General features: G+C 50.0%; 1 protein-coding gene across 1 annotated transcript in view; it reads left to right on the top strand.

The window, feature by feature from the left end:
* Positions 1-15,048, top strand: part of MROH7 (maestro heat like repeat family member 7) — a 53,627-nt gene extending 38,579 nt beyond the window's left edge. The window contains exons 16-24 of the mRNA XM_027537148.1: positions 361-498; positions 2,540-2,654; positions 6,021-6,161; positions 6,843-7,022; positions 7,897-8,052; positions 8,359-8,481; positions 12,103-12,205; positions 14,121-14,183; positions 14,723-15,048. Of these exons, the coding sequence (XP_027392949.1) occupies positions 361-498; positions 2,540-2,654; positions 6,021-6,161; positions 6,843-7,022; positions 7,897-8,052; positions 8,359-8,481; positions 12,103-12,205; positions 14,121-14,183; positions 14,723-14,967 (1,264 nt within the window). The 3' untranslated portion in view covers positions 14,968-15,048. The remainder of the gene's footprint in view (positions 1-360; positions 499-2,539; positions 2,655-6,020; positions 6,162-6,842; positions 7,023-7,896; positions 8,053-8,358; positions 8,482-12,102; positions 12,206-14,120; positions 14,184-14,722) is intronic.

Genomic DNA, 15,048 nt, shown 5'->3' with positions numbered 1-15,048 from the left:
TTGATCAGTGAGTGAAAGGAGATGAAGTACCTCCTAAAGCACCCAGCTTGCCAGTAGTATATGACACTTCATTTCCCCACAACTTTGCCATCACAGTCTCATCTTTGCCAATCTGAAAGTTGAAAAAAAAAGTGTTTTTTTGCTGTAATTTTAGATTGCATTTATCTTACTATGAATGTGGTTGAGTTTAAATGCCATTTCTATTTCCTTTTCTGTGAGCAACTGTTCTTGTTCTTTGCCTAATTGTATACAGGACTTTTGGGAATTTTTCTTATTTATTTGTAAGAGCTCTTTATATATTAAGGTCTGGCTTGCTGGGAGTAGGGTGACATGAGATCTCAGCCCCCCTTGTCTTGGCAGCTGGGTGGTCAAAGTGGTGAAAACCCTGCTGCTGAAGATGGGCTGCTCATATGAGGCTAACTTTCTGGAGGAGCAAGGTGGCTGGGAGCTTATGGGGCAGGCAGAGAACCACCACCGCGGAGTGTCCCTGCTGGCCAGGTGAGGACCCCGGGGCAGGGGTCAGAGGGAGGGAAGAGACCTCAGTGTCTTCAGATGGACTTGGGTTTGCATCTCTTTCTGGGCAAGACCCTTCCCTTGCTCTCTCACCTATTCTCTAAGATCGGCAGAGTATTGTCTCCATCAGCAGGACGACAATACAAATGTGAAAGGTGACATATGCTCTACAAACTGTGGTTGTAACAGTACCTGGCATTGTGGAGCTACTTGGGTTATTTATAAAGCACCTTTCTCACCACATTATTAATTTAATTCCCATGCTAATACAGAAATGATGGTCTAGCCGAGCAGTTTAGAGTGTAGTCTGAGAGCAGGTCTGCCTGCTTCTGAATCCCAGCTTACCATTTCCCAGCTGTGTGACCTAGGGCAAAGTTCCTTTCCTTCTCTGTGTCTCAGTTTTCCCACCAGCAGTATAATAACAGGACTCACCTCTGAGATTTGGGGTGAGGATTAAAATACTTTGAACAGCCTCTGCATATAGTAAGAGTTCAACGCATTTGCTTCTGTTATTATTATGCTGACTTGTGGGGCAAGGATTATTAATGCACATTTTGCAGGGGAGGGTGCCAAGTTTCAGAGAGGGATAGTTATCCACTAAAGGTACACACAGCCTGGAAGTGGCAAGGCCAGGAAATACCCCTCTGACCAGGATCAGGGCTCTTCCCCTCAGCCACACACAGCCTCCTTAGGGAAAGGAGATAGGGGGCTGCAGCAGCAGCAGCAGCACCTTGATTTCACTAATGTGGTTCCTGCAGGAAGATCCTGCTTCTTAGCCGTAGACCCTGAGTGTCAAGGGTGGTGCTGTCCTCTTGGGTCTCAAGATACAACTGTATTTATTGGGCACTTGCATGCTCCAGGCACCTTGCAAAGAGCCATCTATTCACAGACTATTCCATTTAATGCTCACCATGACTGACTGAGTGCAGGAGGAGAAGAGGGTGACAGAGAATAAGATGGTTGGATGACATCATCAAATCAACAGACATGAGTCCGAGCAAACTCTTGGAGATGGTGAAGGACAGGGAAGCCTGGTGTGCGGCAGTCCACAGGGTCGCAAACAGTCAGACATGACTTAGTGACTGAACAACAACAGCAGCAATGACTGATGGATTAACACTATTACTTTCTCAGAGTTACCCAAAAGGACTCTGAGGCCCAGAGAAGTTAGGTGATTTGCCCAAAGTGACACAGCTAGTGGTAACAGAATTTGAACCCAGGCTATCTTATTCTAGATTCTATGCATGGCTGATACACTTTTCTGGATTCATTGACTAACAGCATAGTGCAGACTTGAGGGCGAATCATCCACAGGGCTTGTTAAAACACTGATGGCTGGGCCCCGCTTCTAGAGTTTCTAATTCAGTTAGTCTGAGATGGGACTTGAGACTAGCTTGAGAATGTGCATTTTTTTTTTTTTAACAAGTTCCCTGATGATGCTGATACTGCTGATCCAGGGGCCACACTTGGAACATCACTGGCTTAGTAGAATGAACTAGGCAGCTGGAGTAGGGACCCCGGGGTTGGGGTGCCAGCTCTACAACTTTCCAGCTCTATGACCTTGGGCAATTCACACTTAAAGCCTCTGTTTCCTCATCTATGAAATGGATTAACAACAGTAACCTGCCTCAAAGGGTAATGGTGAGGATCAAATGCAGTAAGGACTTGAAAGCGTCTGGCTTGCTGCCTGGCGCCCAGCCAGTGGGTCCTCACGTTCTTTCCTTCCTGTCTTTTCCTCCTGGAGTGGTCCTGCACATTCAGGGGTCGTAGGCCTGTCTTTCTTACTGATTTTCTCTGTGGTCTTGGGCAAGTCACTTTCCCACTCTGCTTGTCAGTTTTCCCACCTGTAAAATGAAGCAATGTGATCAAATGGCCTCTGAGATCCTGTTCAGGTGGAAAACCCTGGGGATGTGGGAACACAAGGGACTGGGGCTTGCCCAGAGTTTTGAGTGTGGGGGCCAGACCCCCATGCAGCAGGTCCCCTTGGGGCTGGAGCGCCTGAGGGCACTGCTTCCCTCACCCCCAGGGCCATGGTGCACTACTCCTGTCAGGAGCTGTGCCGCATCCTCTACCTGCTCATCCCGCTCCTGGAGCGAGGCGACGAGAAGCACAAGATCACCGCCACCGCCTTCTTCGTGGAGGTACCAAGCGGGTGCCCAGAGCAGGGCAGGGGCTACCCGGGCCTTCCCAGGAGCATAGGCCTCAATTCCCATTGCTGGTCATTTCTCTTGTGTGATAAGTACTTAATACTTTAGAGTCTTTCCTGAACATGATTTTTCTTGAGTAAAAAGATCTCGTGGGTCTTCTCCCTCTTCCTTTCTATCTCTCCTCTTCTTTCCATCCCTCCACCCCGTGTCAGTCTTCCCAGACTCCCCTAGTACCCCGGGCAACCACCATCCTTTGCCATGTACCAGATACCAGATTGGAGACACAAATATAAACTTGGTTCTGCCCTGCTCTCAGGAGTTCTTGGTGTGGGAGGGGAGACAGAGGACATCCTAGTTATATCACAGGGTACCAGAGAGTGACTTGTGCTAATGGGGGCAATTCAGGCTGTGGTGGGTGAGCAAAAGTCTTGGGTGTATTGGGTGGGGAAACATCAGGGAGGCTTCCTGGAGGAAGTGACATCTAAGCTGAGTGAGTGTATGGTGGTAGTGTATAGAGCAGGTACTGGAGAGAGTTGAGTCAGGACAAGGTTGGTAGTATCAGCCCAGAAGGGAAGACTTGCCAATAATAATGGCCAACAATTTTATTGAGCGCTGACTACCTTTCAGGTGTATTCTTAGAGCTTTACACATACTGATTCATCTAATTCTCACAATAATCCTATGATGCACATATTATTCCAACCCCTACTGTAGAGAAGGAAACCAAGGCACAGATTTAAGCAACTTTCCCAAGGCCACACACCTTGGTAAGTGGCAGATCCAGGATTCAAAGCCAGACATCTGGGCTCTAAAATACACACTCACTCTTTAGCTGTATGTGTGTGCTTGTGTTTATGGATGTAATAAATATATATATATCATAAAAGTTATCATGTTGACCATTTTTAAGTGTACAGCTCACTGGCTGTACATTCAGTGTGATGTGCATTCACACTTTTGTGCAACTGTCACCACCATCCATCTTTAGAAGTTTTCATCTTCCTTCACAACCTGAAATTCTCTACCTATTAAACACCAACTCTCCTTCCCTAGTCCTCTCAGACCCTGAGCCCACCGTTCTACTTTGTTTCTATGAATTTTCCTGTTCTAGGTTTTATACGAACGGAACCACCAATATTTGTCCTTTGGTGTCCTGCTTATTTCACTTCATATAATGTTTTCAAGGCTCATCCATGTTGTAACACAGGTCAGAATTTCATTATTTTTTAAGTCTGAATAATATTCCATTGTATGTACATACCACATTTTGGTTCTCCAGTCACTAGTCGATGACACTTGGAAAACCCACTTGCTTAACCACCACCCTGTCCTCCTCCTGTGATGTTCTAGCTGGCACACAGTGGGTCTGGGCTATCACCAGGGTCTGTGCAGTGGGGCTCAGAGGCTCACTGTCTGCTCAGACAGTGGAAGGTTAAGGACGGCTTCCTGGATGAGGTGCCATTTGAACTGGGCCTTGAGTAAAGGCAGCCAGGTGGACAGGGGCAGCGTGGCAATTCCAGCACTGCCTCCCCAGTGGACTGTGAGCCTGGGGAACAGGAGCCACATCATGTTTGCCTGGCATCCCTAGACCCAGCCCCAAGAAGGCCTCTAAGAAGAGGCGATCAGATGGGTGAGTGGGTACCCAGGTAAGCACTTTGCCTGGCTCTGCAGGTACCAGCAGAATGTGTCACCTCAGGAGGACATGCATGTGTCTTGGGGTTGGGAGTCCAGGTTACAGTCTCAGCTCTGCCGGGATCCCCGTGACCCTGGTGAGGAGCTGGGAAAGTATTATTTCTTGAGGGTGTGCCATGTGCTGAACACCATGCTGACCTCTTACGTATATGACCCCACTCATCTGCACAGCAGCCCTACAAAGCAGGAATCGTGATACTCATGTGTTGGTGAGATAAGGGGCAGTTTTCGAGGTCACACAGCTCAAGCTGTCCAGAGAGATTCAGACCAGCTCTGCCCACCTGGCTCCTCTTCCCTGGTTAGCCTTGTGGGAGAGGCGTTACCATAAGGTCAGGGACTGTAGGCTTAATCTTTTCCAGCACTCCCCTGGAGCCCTGAGCAGTGGCCCTCCCTCCCTGGGACAGGGGTCCTCACCCAGCTTCAAGTCCTTCTCTCTCTCCTCAGAAGTGGTGGCCCAACATGTTCACAGTGGTGCTTTGATGCTGCTCAGATGTCCTTTCCTGGATCCTCTAGACCCCCATGCTGTGCCTGAGGGGGTACTTGCTTCTCCCAGTGGTGGGTGGAGTCCTCAAGGGAGCTGTGTGACCTTCGGCAAGTTGCTGAAACTGTCTGTGCCTTTCTTTCTTCATTTACAATACAAGGATAATGAATTGCCCACCTCATAGGGTTTTGATGAGGAGTAAGTGAGTTCATGAAAAGTGCCAGCGCAGGAAGCACTCCCCAAGTCAGCTCTGTTGCTGTTACGATTGTCACATTTTTGTGTCTCTAGTCACAGCCCAGAACCTGGTGCAGAGCAGCTGAGTGTAGTTCTATGGACGGGTGGAGGGCGGGTGGTAGGTGGAGCCCCACCTTTCCGGCCTTCCCCACCCCCACCCCATCAGCTGTCCTGTCTGCTCTCTCCAGCTTTCTCTTCATCATAGACACGTGGTCTCAATAGTCACAGTAGATGCAGGGCCAGGGAACAGATGGGAGAAGTGCTTATGAAGATGACTAGGCAGGAGTTGAAGACTGATTGGGTGCTGGAGGTGGCAGGGGAGAGGGAGAGGAAGGAGATGGGGATGATGCCTGGTTTGGGGCTGGGACAAAGTGGGGCTGATGGTACTAACCTTGCAATAGTGGGTACTAGAGGAGGACAATTCCAAGAAGGAAAGGAACCATTTCTTGGTTGTAAACTCATGCAACCAGGGTTCCCTGAGCACACACTCTATCCCAGAGCTTGTGTCAGTAACTGGTGCCCAAGGAGAAAGGCTCAGTTTGTGTCTTCACAGAAGCTCCAGGGGGATAGGATACAGGAGGCAGTGCATAAGCACGTCGGGGCAATAAGGTTTCTGTGTTCAGGGTCCCCAGGGGTGCAGAGAAGGGGGCAGTCAGCCTAGGTGAGGCCTGGGGACTCTCAAACATGGCTCAGGGGGCTGACTTTTGGCTGGAGCTGTGCGTGGTGAGATGGGGCTAGAGTGGAGGTGAGAGGCCTGGCAGAAGAGCATCCCTGCCCACACAGAAGGGACAAAACAGCCTGGGTCATTCCATGAATGATGGGAAGCTTGGTTAGAAGCTTGTTGGTGGTAAGAATACAGACTAGAGGGTGGATAGGTGTGAATGAGGCCCCAGAGGCAAATGGGCCCTGAGGGTACTCCTTGCGCCGAGGAGTAATTCTCTTTATTCCCTCAGCTCCTCCAGATGGAGCAGGTACGGCGGATCCCTGAGGAGTACTCTCTGGGGCGGATGGCAGAAGGCCTGAGCCACCGGGACCCCATCATGAAGGTGCTGTCCATCCGAGGCCTGGTCATCCTGGCTCAAAGGACTGAAAAGGTGAGTGGAAGGCAGGGGAGAGCCCACGCAGCCAAGGCCCCGACAAGAGGAAGGATGGAGCTTGGCCATTCGCAACTCTCCAATGCTGGTGACTGGAATCAGAGCTCATTTCTTTCTCTGTCTTAATTATCCCATCTGTAAAATGGATATCCCTTAATAATTCCCTATATGCTTTATTTTTTGAAAAGTACTTCCCGAATTCAGATTTTTCTCAATGACCCTAAGAGCAGTATGTTTAGGAGGGGCTGGGGATAGCAGTAATTATTCCTAATTTAGAGATTAGGAAGCTGAGTCACAGGTTGTTGTTTCATTAGCCTTTTAAAAAGAGCTGTGTTTTTCTCTACTAAGCACTGTCGTTACAGCTTATGATTTAGAGGGACAAAGGGACAGGACATAGACTCCGAAAACTAACAACACAGGGTATCATCTATAGATAGTGCCAAGAAGTGGGGAGACAGCAAAAGCCCTCAGGGTTGCAGGCTAGGAAGGAGTCAGTGAGGCCAGAGAGGGCTTTGGAGACAAAGAAGTTTGAGTGAGGGCGTACCAGGCAGGCGGGATAACATAAGCAAAAGCCTGGAGGTAGGACTTGCTTGACCAAGTTCATCTCTGTGACTCAGAGGCTGGGCCCCTCACCTGTTAGATCAGATAGGAGCCCCCATCCCAAATACTCCTTCTCTGCAGGCTGCCAAGGTGCAGGCCCTCCTGCCCTCCATGGTGAAGGGTCTGAAGAGTGTGGATGGGCTGCTGGTGGTGGAGGCAGTCCACAACCTCAAGACCATTTTCAAGGGGCAGGATCGGAAGCTGATGGACAACTCAGTCTATGTGGAGATACTGCAGATTCTGCTGCCACACTTCAGTGATGTAAGGAATTCCGTGAGGGTGGAAGGATGGGGGTGTAACACCTGGAGGGCAGTTCTTTACTACTCTGGGGGTCGTAATAGCTCCCACGGCCCGTTGGGACCTGAGCAGGGCTGAGTCAGCCCAGGGGAAGGGGCGCTCGTCCCAACTGGTCCAAATTCTTTGTAATTGGTTTGCACAGAGAAAGTTCCTTCTCTAATTGGTTCTCATAGAGGGAGGTCTTTTTGTGTGCTCCTTACCCCAGAGACTTGCCTGTCTGTGATTGGTCCATCTAGAGGAGTCACAATTTTTTTCCTTTTAACTTTTTTTTTTTTGTAATAGGAGTATAGCCAATTAACAATGTTGTGATAGCTTCAGGTGGACCACAAAGGGACTCAGTCATACACACACATGTATCTGTTCTCCTTCAAACTCCCCTCCCATCCAGGCTGCCGCATAACATTGAGCAGAGTTCTCTTAGCTATACAGTAGGTCCTTGTTGGTTATCCCTTTTAAATACAGCAGTATGTACCTGCCAATCCCAAACTCCCTAACTCTCCCTTCCCCCATTCTTCCCCTAAGTGGGGGGTCACAATTCTTTGATTGGTCTCCGCAAAGGGGAGCATTTTTCTACTTGGCACAAAGGCACCTTTTAGGACAGTGGGGTCCCTGCTGGGAAGAGTGGGCAGAGCTCCTGACCCAGGCTCTGTTGAGGGGGAAGCCAGCCCCAGATCACCCCCATCAGGTGGCCTTCAGTGTTCTTCGTCTCTGTGGGTCTTGTGCTCGGAGGGGCCCTCAGAATGAGTGGGAAGAAGGCCATGAGCCTCTACGTGGGGCACAGAGGTGCAGGCAGACTCCCGGAGGATGGAGCTCGCCTGAGCCTCTGGATCTGCCCCAGTCACGAGAGGACGTGCGCACCTCCTGCATCAACCTGTACGGCAAGGTAGTTCAGAAGCTGCGGTCGCCCCGCACCCCGGCTGTGGAGGAGCAGCTGATCAGCACCTTGGTGCCCCTGCTGCTGACCATGCAAGAGGGCAATGCCAAGGTGAGCCAGGTGAGTGTGCATAGCCCTGAGTCCTGAGGGTGCAGCCCGCTTTACAGAACCCAGCCTGGAATCACAGACAATCCTAGGCACACACACACAGACAATCACAGGCAACCAAGTCTGGCCAAGCCTGTTTTCAAAAGGTACTCATGCCAGTATTTCTTTTCAAAACACCCAACTTTCCTTGTATGTTTCAAATATTGATAGGAATTGTTTTCCCAAAATCCAGTTTCATACTTTTTTTTTTTTTCCGGAGCATAGTTCAACTCTTCTGGAATTGCATAGCTCTGGTATTCTCTTCCTATTGGCCCCCAGAAATGTGTGAAGACCCTGTTCCGCTGTTCTTGCTTCATGGCTTGGGAATTGCCAAAAAAAGCTTACAGCCGGAAGCCCTGGGACAACCAGCAGCAGACGGTGGCCAAAATTTGCAAGTACCTCGTGAGTGCTTCTAAGACTACAGTGGGTTCTTATGAGCGTGTTGGAGGTGGCCAGTTCTTTCCTTGTCTCTTCCTCCTTTTTACACGAGCATCCTTACTGACAATTCCATTACCATCTACAAGCTGTTGGCTCCTGGAAGTTCATCTTTGCCTTGACTTCTCTCCCCACTTCTGGTGTTCCTTCTCCAAGGCTTACTGGACATCTCTCCCAATGACTGTGTGTGTGCTATGCTAAGTCGCTTCAGTCCTGTCCTACTCTTTGCAACCCCATGGATGGTAGCCCACCTGGCTCCTCTGTCCATGGAATTCTCCAGGCACGAATATTGGAGTGGGTTGCTATTCCCTTCTCCAGGGCATCTTCCCAACCCCAGGGATCAAACTCATGTCTCTTATGTCTCCTGCTTTGCAATGCAGGTTCCTTACCACTAGGGCCACCTGGGAAGCCCTCCCCTGCCCACAATGACTACACACAACTAAACTCAGCATATCTCTTCTGAATTAAGGCCTTCCCAACGTCAGTTCTCTCTCCTTCTAAATCTCCGAAGCTGAAACCTAAAACCATCCAAGGCTTCTTGATCCCCCTCACCTTCACTTTGATCAATCTTAAATATCCTAAATACCTCTGAATCTGTTTTTTCCTCCCCTTCCCATTATTATTCCCTTAGTTCAGGTCATAAATGTTTCTCAGATGGGTCCAGCCATCCAGTGAGTCCCCCAGTCTTGAATCTCAGCCCCTCCAATCCATTCCCCACTCAGGCTACCAGAATGATCTGGTTAAAACCCGAGTCTGTCTATATCATATCCCTGCCTGAGGGACTCTACCGGCTCCCTCTTCTACAACAGTAATTTCCAGCATGTATTCGCTGTGATGGCAGTCCTACAAGAAATGCCCCACAGGAGAGAAAAGATCCAAGACAAGTAAGTTTGGGAAAAACTGTATCATTATCTTCCTCTCGGAGATTTGCAGTGTCACCAGCACCTTACAACTCTGAAATGCTCTGTGCTGAGGAAATTTCCTGGTTGATTCATGGTTTCCCCAAATTATTAAGCCACAGAACCCCCTGTCCAGGTAACACCTGAGAACATTCTGCGGTAGGAGAGAGCCCTACACACAGTGACACGCTACACTGCATGATGCAGCCGGGTTCCTTCACGTACCTTTTCGGACGCTTTGCCATCTAGGCCCATCTACCTTTCCTGTAGTCACCGGCTGTGTTCCCCGGGATGCAGGCTCTGAGGTTAGCATGCAGGAGGTTTATTAGGGAGCACCCTGGGGCCAGCTGCTGTGGAAGGGAGGGCAGGGAGTGGAAGTGGCAGAGGGGTCAAGCTGCAGTGTGGTTTCAGGGAAGGTCTCAGCCAGCATGATGCGGAGATTCTTCACACGGGGGCTGGCGGTCAGGTCTCCACACCGACTGAGTGGTCTGTCAGTTTCTGGTTCTGCCCCTTGAAGAAGGTCTTGAGGCTGTGGTTTGCCTTGTCATCAGTTGCCAGCTGGCCTGGGAAGGGACGTGACCGGGCCAGCAGTTCTCTTCCACCAAGGCAATCTGTACTTGGGGGAATAAATCCTTCACACCCTAAGGGAGGTCTGGGTGGGGCATGCAGCATCCTCATTCCCCCACCAACCTAACAAATAAACAAAATAACACATTGTTATTTTGCAGTAATAATCATTATCAATAGTGCTCAAAGCCTCTGCAGTCCAGTGCTTAATATTGTTACCTCCTTTTACAGAGGGAAAAAGAGGCCTGGAGGAAGTGTTTGGCCAGTGCTGCTAATTCAAATACTAACCATGACCAGTGACTGGGAAGATAAGTGATGTAGGGGTGGTAGGGCCATGGCAACCTGGAGGGGCCAGGCTCTTTGAAAGCACGAATGGAGAGCTCCAGCCACCATGCAGCCAACTCTCACCAGGGCCTTCAGTTTCACAAGAAAAGCTAGATTTTTATAAGACTTTAATTAACAATCAATTTAGTTAAAACACAGGCCTCTACCCTGCCAGCCATTTGTGGCCTGTGGGCTGCCAGCTTGTGACCTCTGTATTAGACCCTCTAGATTCTCAGTCTCTTCTTTGCTCTCCAAGCATCAACAGTTCTGCTCATATGAAGGTCAACCTCTAGCCTTAGCTTTAGGGAGGGGTCAGTAACCTAGTCATTTATACATTTATCCATCCAATACTTTCTGGGCACCTATACCATGCAAAGCTCCATCCAGGGTGCTGAGGACTCTGAGCTGAGTGAGAAGGTCCCTTCTTTTGGGGGAACTAGAGATCCAGTGGGGGAGACAGGTATAAGTCATTATAAGTCCAGTGTCATAGGTGCCATGACAAAGGCTGTGCAACATGCTGCAGGGATGTCTTCAGGGAGGAGACGGTTTCTGAGCTGAGCCTCAAAGAATGAGAGGGGACTCATCAGGAAGGAAAGAAGGAAAGGGACTCCAATAAGGAGCAATGGCTTGTGTCCAGCACGGACTTGGGCAGAGTTGTGCCTCGACCTGGGATTGGAGCATGCATAGTGTGCATGGAGGCAGTGGTAGAGAAAGACCTAAGGCTGAGAAAGAACATGATCATGAACACTTTGCACATTAAGCCCAGGAGTTTACTCCCTGACATTGTTATTGCTTGTTGTTCAGTCGCTCAGTTGTGCCTGACTCTTTGCGACCCCATGGACTGCAGCATGCCAGGCTTCCCTGTCCTTCACTATCTCCTGGAGTCTGCTCAAACTCATGTCCATATAGTCGATGATGCCATCCAACCATCTCTTCTTCTGTCATCCGTTTCTCCTCCTGCCCTCAATCTTTCCCAATATCGGGGTCTTTTTCAATGAGCTGGCTCTTTGCATCAGGTGGCCAAAGTATTGGAGCTTCAGCTTCAGCATCAGTCCTTCAAATTAATGTTCAGGGTTGATTTCCTTTAGGGCTGACTGGTTGGATTTCCTTGCTGTCCAAGGGACTCTCAAGGGTCTTCTCCAGCACCACAGTTACTCCCTGACATGCAGATTGTCAATAGGAGAGTGATCAGACCAGACCTCCCTTTATCTCCCTCAACAGTCTCTTAGCAGATTGCCTGCCCCCTGGTTTCTACTTGATCAAACCCAACTGAACACCGCCGTCAGACTATTTTGCCTAAAACATTACTTTGTCATTGCCCTATTAAGAATGGATGCTGGCTTCTTATTTTTTAATGCATAAGGAAGCCCTATTTCTGTCTGTATTTGAAGGACTTTTAAGACCCTCCTAAGTCTGTAGTTTATTCCCACTGCTTTGTAACTTGAATCCTTCACCCTAGTTAGACCCGTCTCCTTAGTCATGTCCCTCACATGCCATATCCATTCTCAGCTCTGGCTGGACTTGCATTTTAGAACTTGCCTTCTGGCCTGGAGCAGGTGGGTGGATTAGAAAAGGAGACACCCAAGGCAGGAAGATCATTAACATGATTGTTGCAGTCAGCTAAGAGAACATGAAGTCTGGCTTCTGGAAGAGTCCAGAATGGGTAGCAGAGTTATGTAGGAGGCAAAGGGCCAGGGCTCAGCTGCCTGACTGGGTCCTGGTTCCTGGCTTTGGGAGGGGTAGATGGGAGGTTATTCCCTCTGAGGGCCCAGCATTCTCTGGTTTCTCTTTGTCCCAGGTGGACACCCATCGAGACAGCGCCTTCACGTTCCTCAGTCAGGGCTTGGAGTATGCCAAGAGTCCTCGGGCCTCCCTCCGGAAGTCATCAGTCATGTTCATAGGTAACCTGCCCTGGCAGACCTAGTTCTGCTGCTTCCTCCCCTTGGAAGGAAACAGTGGCCCTTCTGGCCCAGGGTGGATGCCTCCCTTTGTATGCAAGGCTTGGCCAGCACACAGCTTTGATATAAATTAGCAAGGTCTCCCTTCTTCTGAGATCACTGCTTGGGAAGTGGACCAAGGTCATAACCTTGGCATCTGTAGGCAGTAGAATCGCTGCTTCACCTACCCCACCTCCCGCCCCCAATACAGCAAGGTCCAGGCACAGCAGGAGCCTGCCCTGCAGCAGGAAGCACCAGTCTGCACAGGGGGAAGCGAACTAGGATCTCAGCTTCATAATCCCCTTTCTGTGTGATGCCAACTGAGCCTCCTCTGTAAGATCTATAAGGCGATTGGCGAGATAGGGATCAACTCCTGCTTTGTGGCCTGGATGAGAATTTTTTAAAATGTGAAGACTGGCAGATAAAGGTTCTCCCCCAGTGACAGTCACCTTCCTCCTTCTTCCCACAACCCCAACCTCTGTCTTTCTGGGGAAAAAACCAAGTAGGTTCCCTTCACTCAGAATCCTCCACAGGACACTTCTGTTAGTATGCTGTCTCCTCTCAGCCACTCCCCTTCCCTCCCCCAAACAGCCACATATCCTTCAAGGGTCTGCAGGAGACTCTACTGCAGAGAGGCTTGGAGAGGCCCCCACCTTGTTCCTTTGCCCAATTCATGTGCAATTTTTCATTCGTCCTGTCATCCATGCCTGTATCCATTGGCTTCTGCCTCACACACTGATTGAGCCTCTGCTCTGTGTCAGGCACTGCACTTAGTCTAGAGAAACAAAGAAATTTTCAGGAGGTGATGCCGATGGTCAGGACTGGGGATATGTGGGGGCAGCTGTTAACATGGTCAGTTCTGGGACAGATAAGCAATGCCCAGGCTGGAGGGGGCATCCTTTGGGCTGTGGGGACATGCTCAGGGGGAGCTCCTCAAACAGAGTAATGTATTTCCTAAATTCTGGCTTCTCTAAATCTTGTTCCAAACTACTCACTTCCAAGAATGTTGGTGTTTTGATTCCTAACCTCTTGCGGGTTACAGATCTTTTGTGAGACCCTATAGAAATTTAGGAACACTTGCCCTAGAAATATGCACATATACATGCCCTTGAGCAAGTGTCTCAAAGGCCCTCAGACTATCTTTCCCGCTCTCCCATCCCTAGCAGATCTAAGCTGAAGAAACCCCACGTCTGGCAGGAGATGTTCATGAATCACAAGTAAAACACATCACAGTGTGTACACAGGTGGAGACAGAGACTCTGGGAGCCTAAAGAGGCATTTATAACTAGCTTGGGGCAAGGTAGGGAAAAATTTCCTAGAGGAGCAGCCACGTTAAATTGAATATTCAAGGACAAATAGGAATTAGTAAGGTACAAAGTATGGGAGGGGCCTTCTGAGAGGTAGGGCACATTCAAGGATCTGCAGGTACTTCAGGAGCCACTGCAGCAGGGGAGGGCTGAGCTATGTTGCCGAGGAACTGAGTTTCAGCCTCTCCAGGGACCCCACCAACCACCTGAGAGGAAGGTATGCAAGGCACTTGGTACCCTCCTGTTACTGCTCCTTGGAGAGGGGGCACCGAGGCAGCACCTCCCTGAGTCTTGGATGAGAACACTACAGACCAGCCTGGGGAAGGGATCTCCTAGGACCACCTCTCAGAGTCAGCTTCGGCCCTGCTCCTGTCTCTGTCCTGTTGCCCTCTCTGCCCACTGGATCTTCCACCCATCCCAGGACCCCTCTCAAGAAATCTGACCCAGGGTCAAGACGAAGTTCTCTGTGTCCTCGTTTGTGGGACCAGGAGAGCTTTTCCGAGGAGGTCTGGTCTGAGGGGGGCGGTCAGAATCAGGAGATGGACCCACTCACATCTTGGATTATGCTCAAGGGTCCCTGGTCCCCTGTATGGAGAGCAGCATGACAGAAGATCGTATGAATGAAGTTAAAGCTGGTGAGTCCTGTCCTGCACTGGCGAGATTTGCAGAGCCAGTGTGGGAATGAGTAGGCTCGAAGCAGGGAATGGGAGAGGGGAGGGTTACACATGACCCAATGCCAGGGGCTTCAGCTCAGTCCAGCTGTGCTAGCACTGACCCAGGTGAGTACATATTAGCTACTGTGGAGTCGCTAAGACATAGAACACACAGTCCACCTGCTAGGGGAGCTTATAATCCAGGAAACCAGACTCAGAAAACAAGATCAAAAACCATTTAGTGCAGAGCAAGTAGTTCACACTCTTAAGGGGGCATGTTAATTTCATAACTGGGAAAGCTGATGGGAGCATGAAGGAAGGCTTGGGCAGTCCAAGAAGACTTTCTGGAGAAGGCAGGTTTTGATCCAAGCTTTGAAAGACACGCACAATTTGAAGAGCTGGGAGATGAGGGGATGCTGAGCAGATTACCCAAGCTAAGATATGAAGTGAGAAGGATGAGGTGTGAGACTCAGGTGGGGACCTAGACTTAACAAGTGACCTCTCTCCTCCCCATAACTCAGTTCTGGAAAACTTGAGACACGACCCAGAAGCATCGGTGTGCATCTGTGCTGCCCAGGCCCAGGACAACATCCTGGCCAGCTGCTGGCGAAACTCCTGGCCACTGCCGCACGGGGACTCATGGGTGTGTGACCCGGCCACCACGCACCGCTGGAGCCCTAGCTGTGAGAACTTGCCCACTTCCCACCAGCGGCGCTCCTGGATCATGCAGGTGCTGGGCTCCTGGAAGATATCTTTGAAGCAGTGATGTTCCTGAGCCCCCAGCCCTCCTTGGAGGTGGCCATGGCCCCAGCCACACTCACTATAAATGCCACATAGCTTGCCTCTC

The sequence above is a fragment of the Bos indicus x Bos taurus genome, chromosome 3 (genome assembly GCF_003369695.1).
Source record: "Bos indicus x Bos taurus breed Angus x Brahman F1 hybrid chromosome 3, Bos_hybrid_MaternalHap_v2.0, whole genome shotgun sequence".
Classification (NCBI taxonomy): Eukaryota; Metazoa; Chordata; class Mammalia; order Artiodactyla; family Bovidae; genus Bos; species Bos indicus x Bos taurus.
Note: the sequence above shows the minus strand (reverse complement) of the source record. Positions and strands in the feature narration are given on the sequence as shown.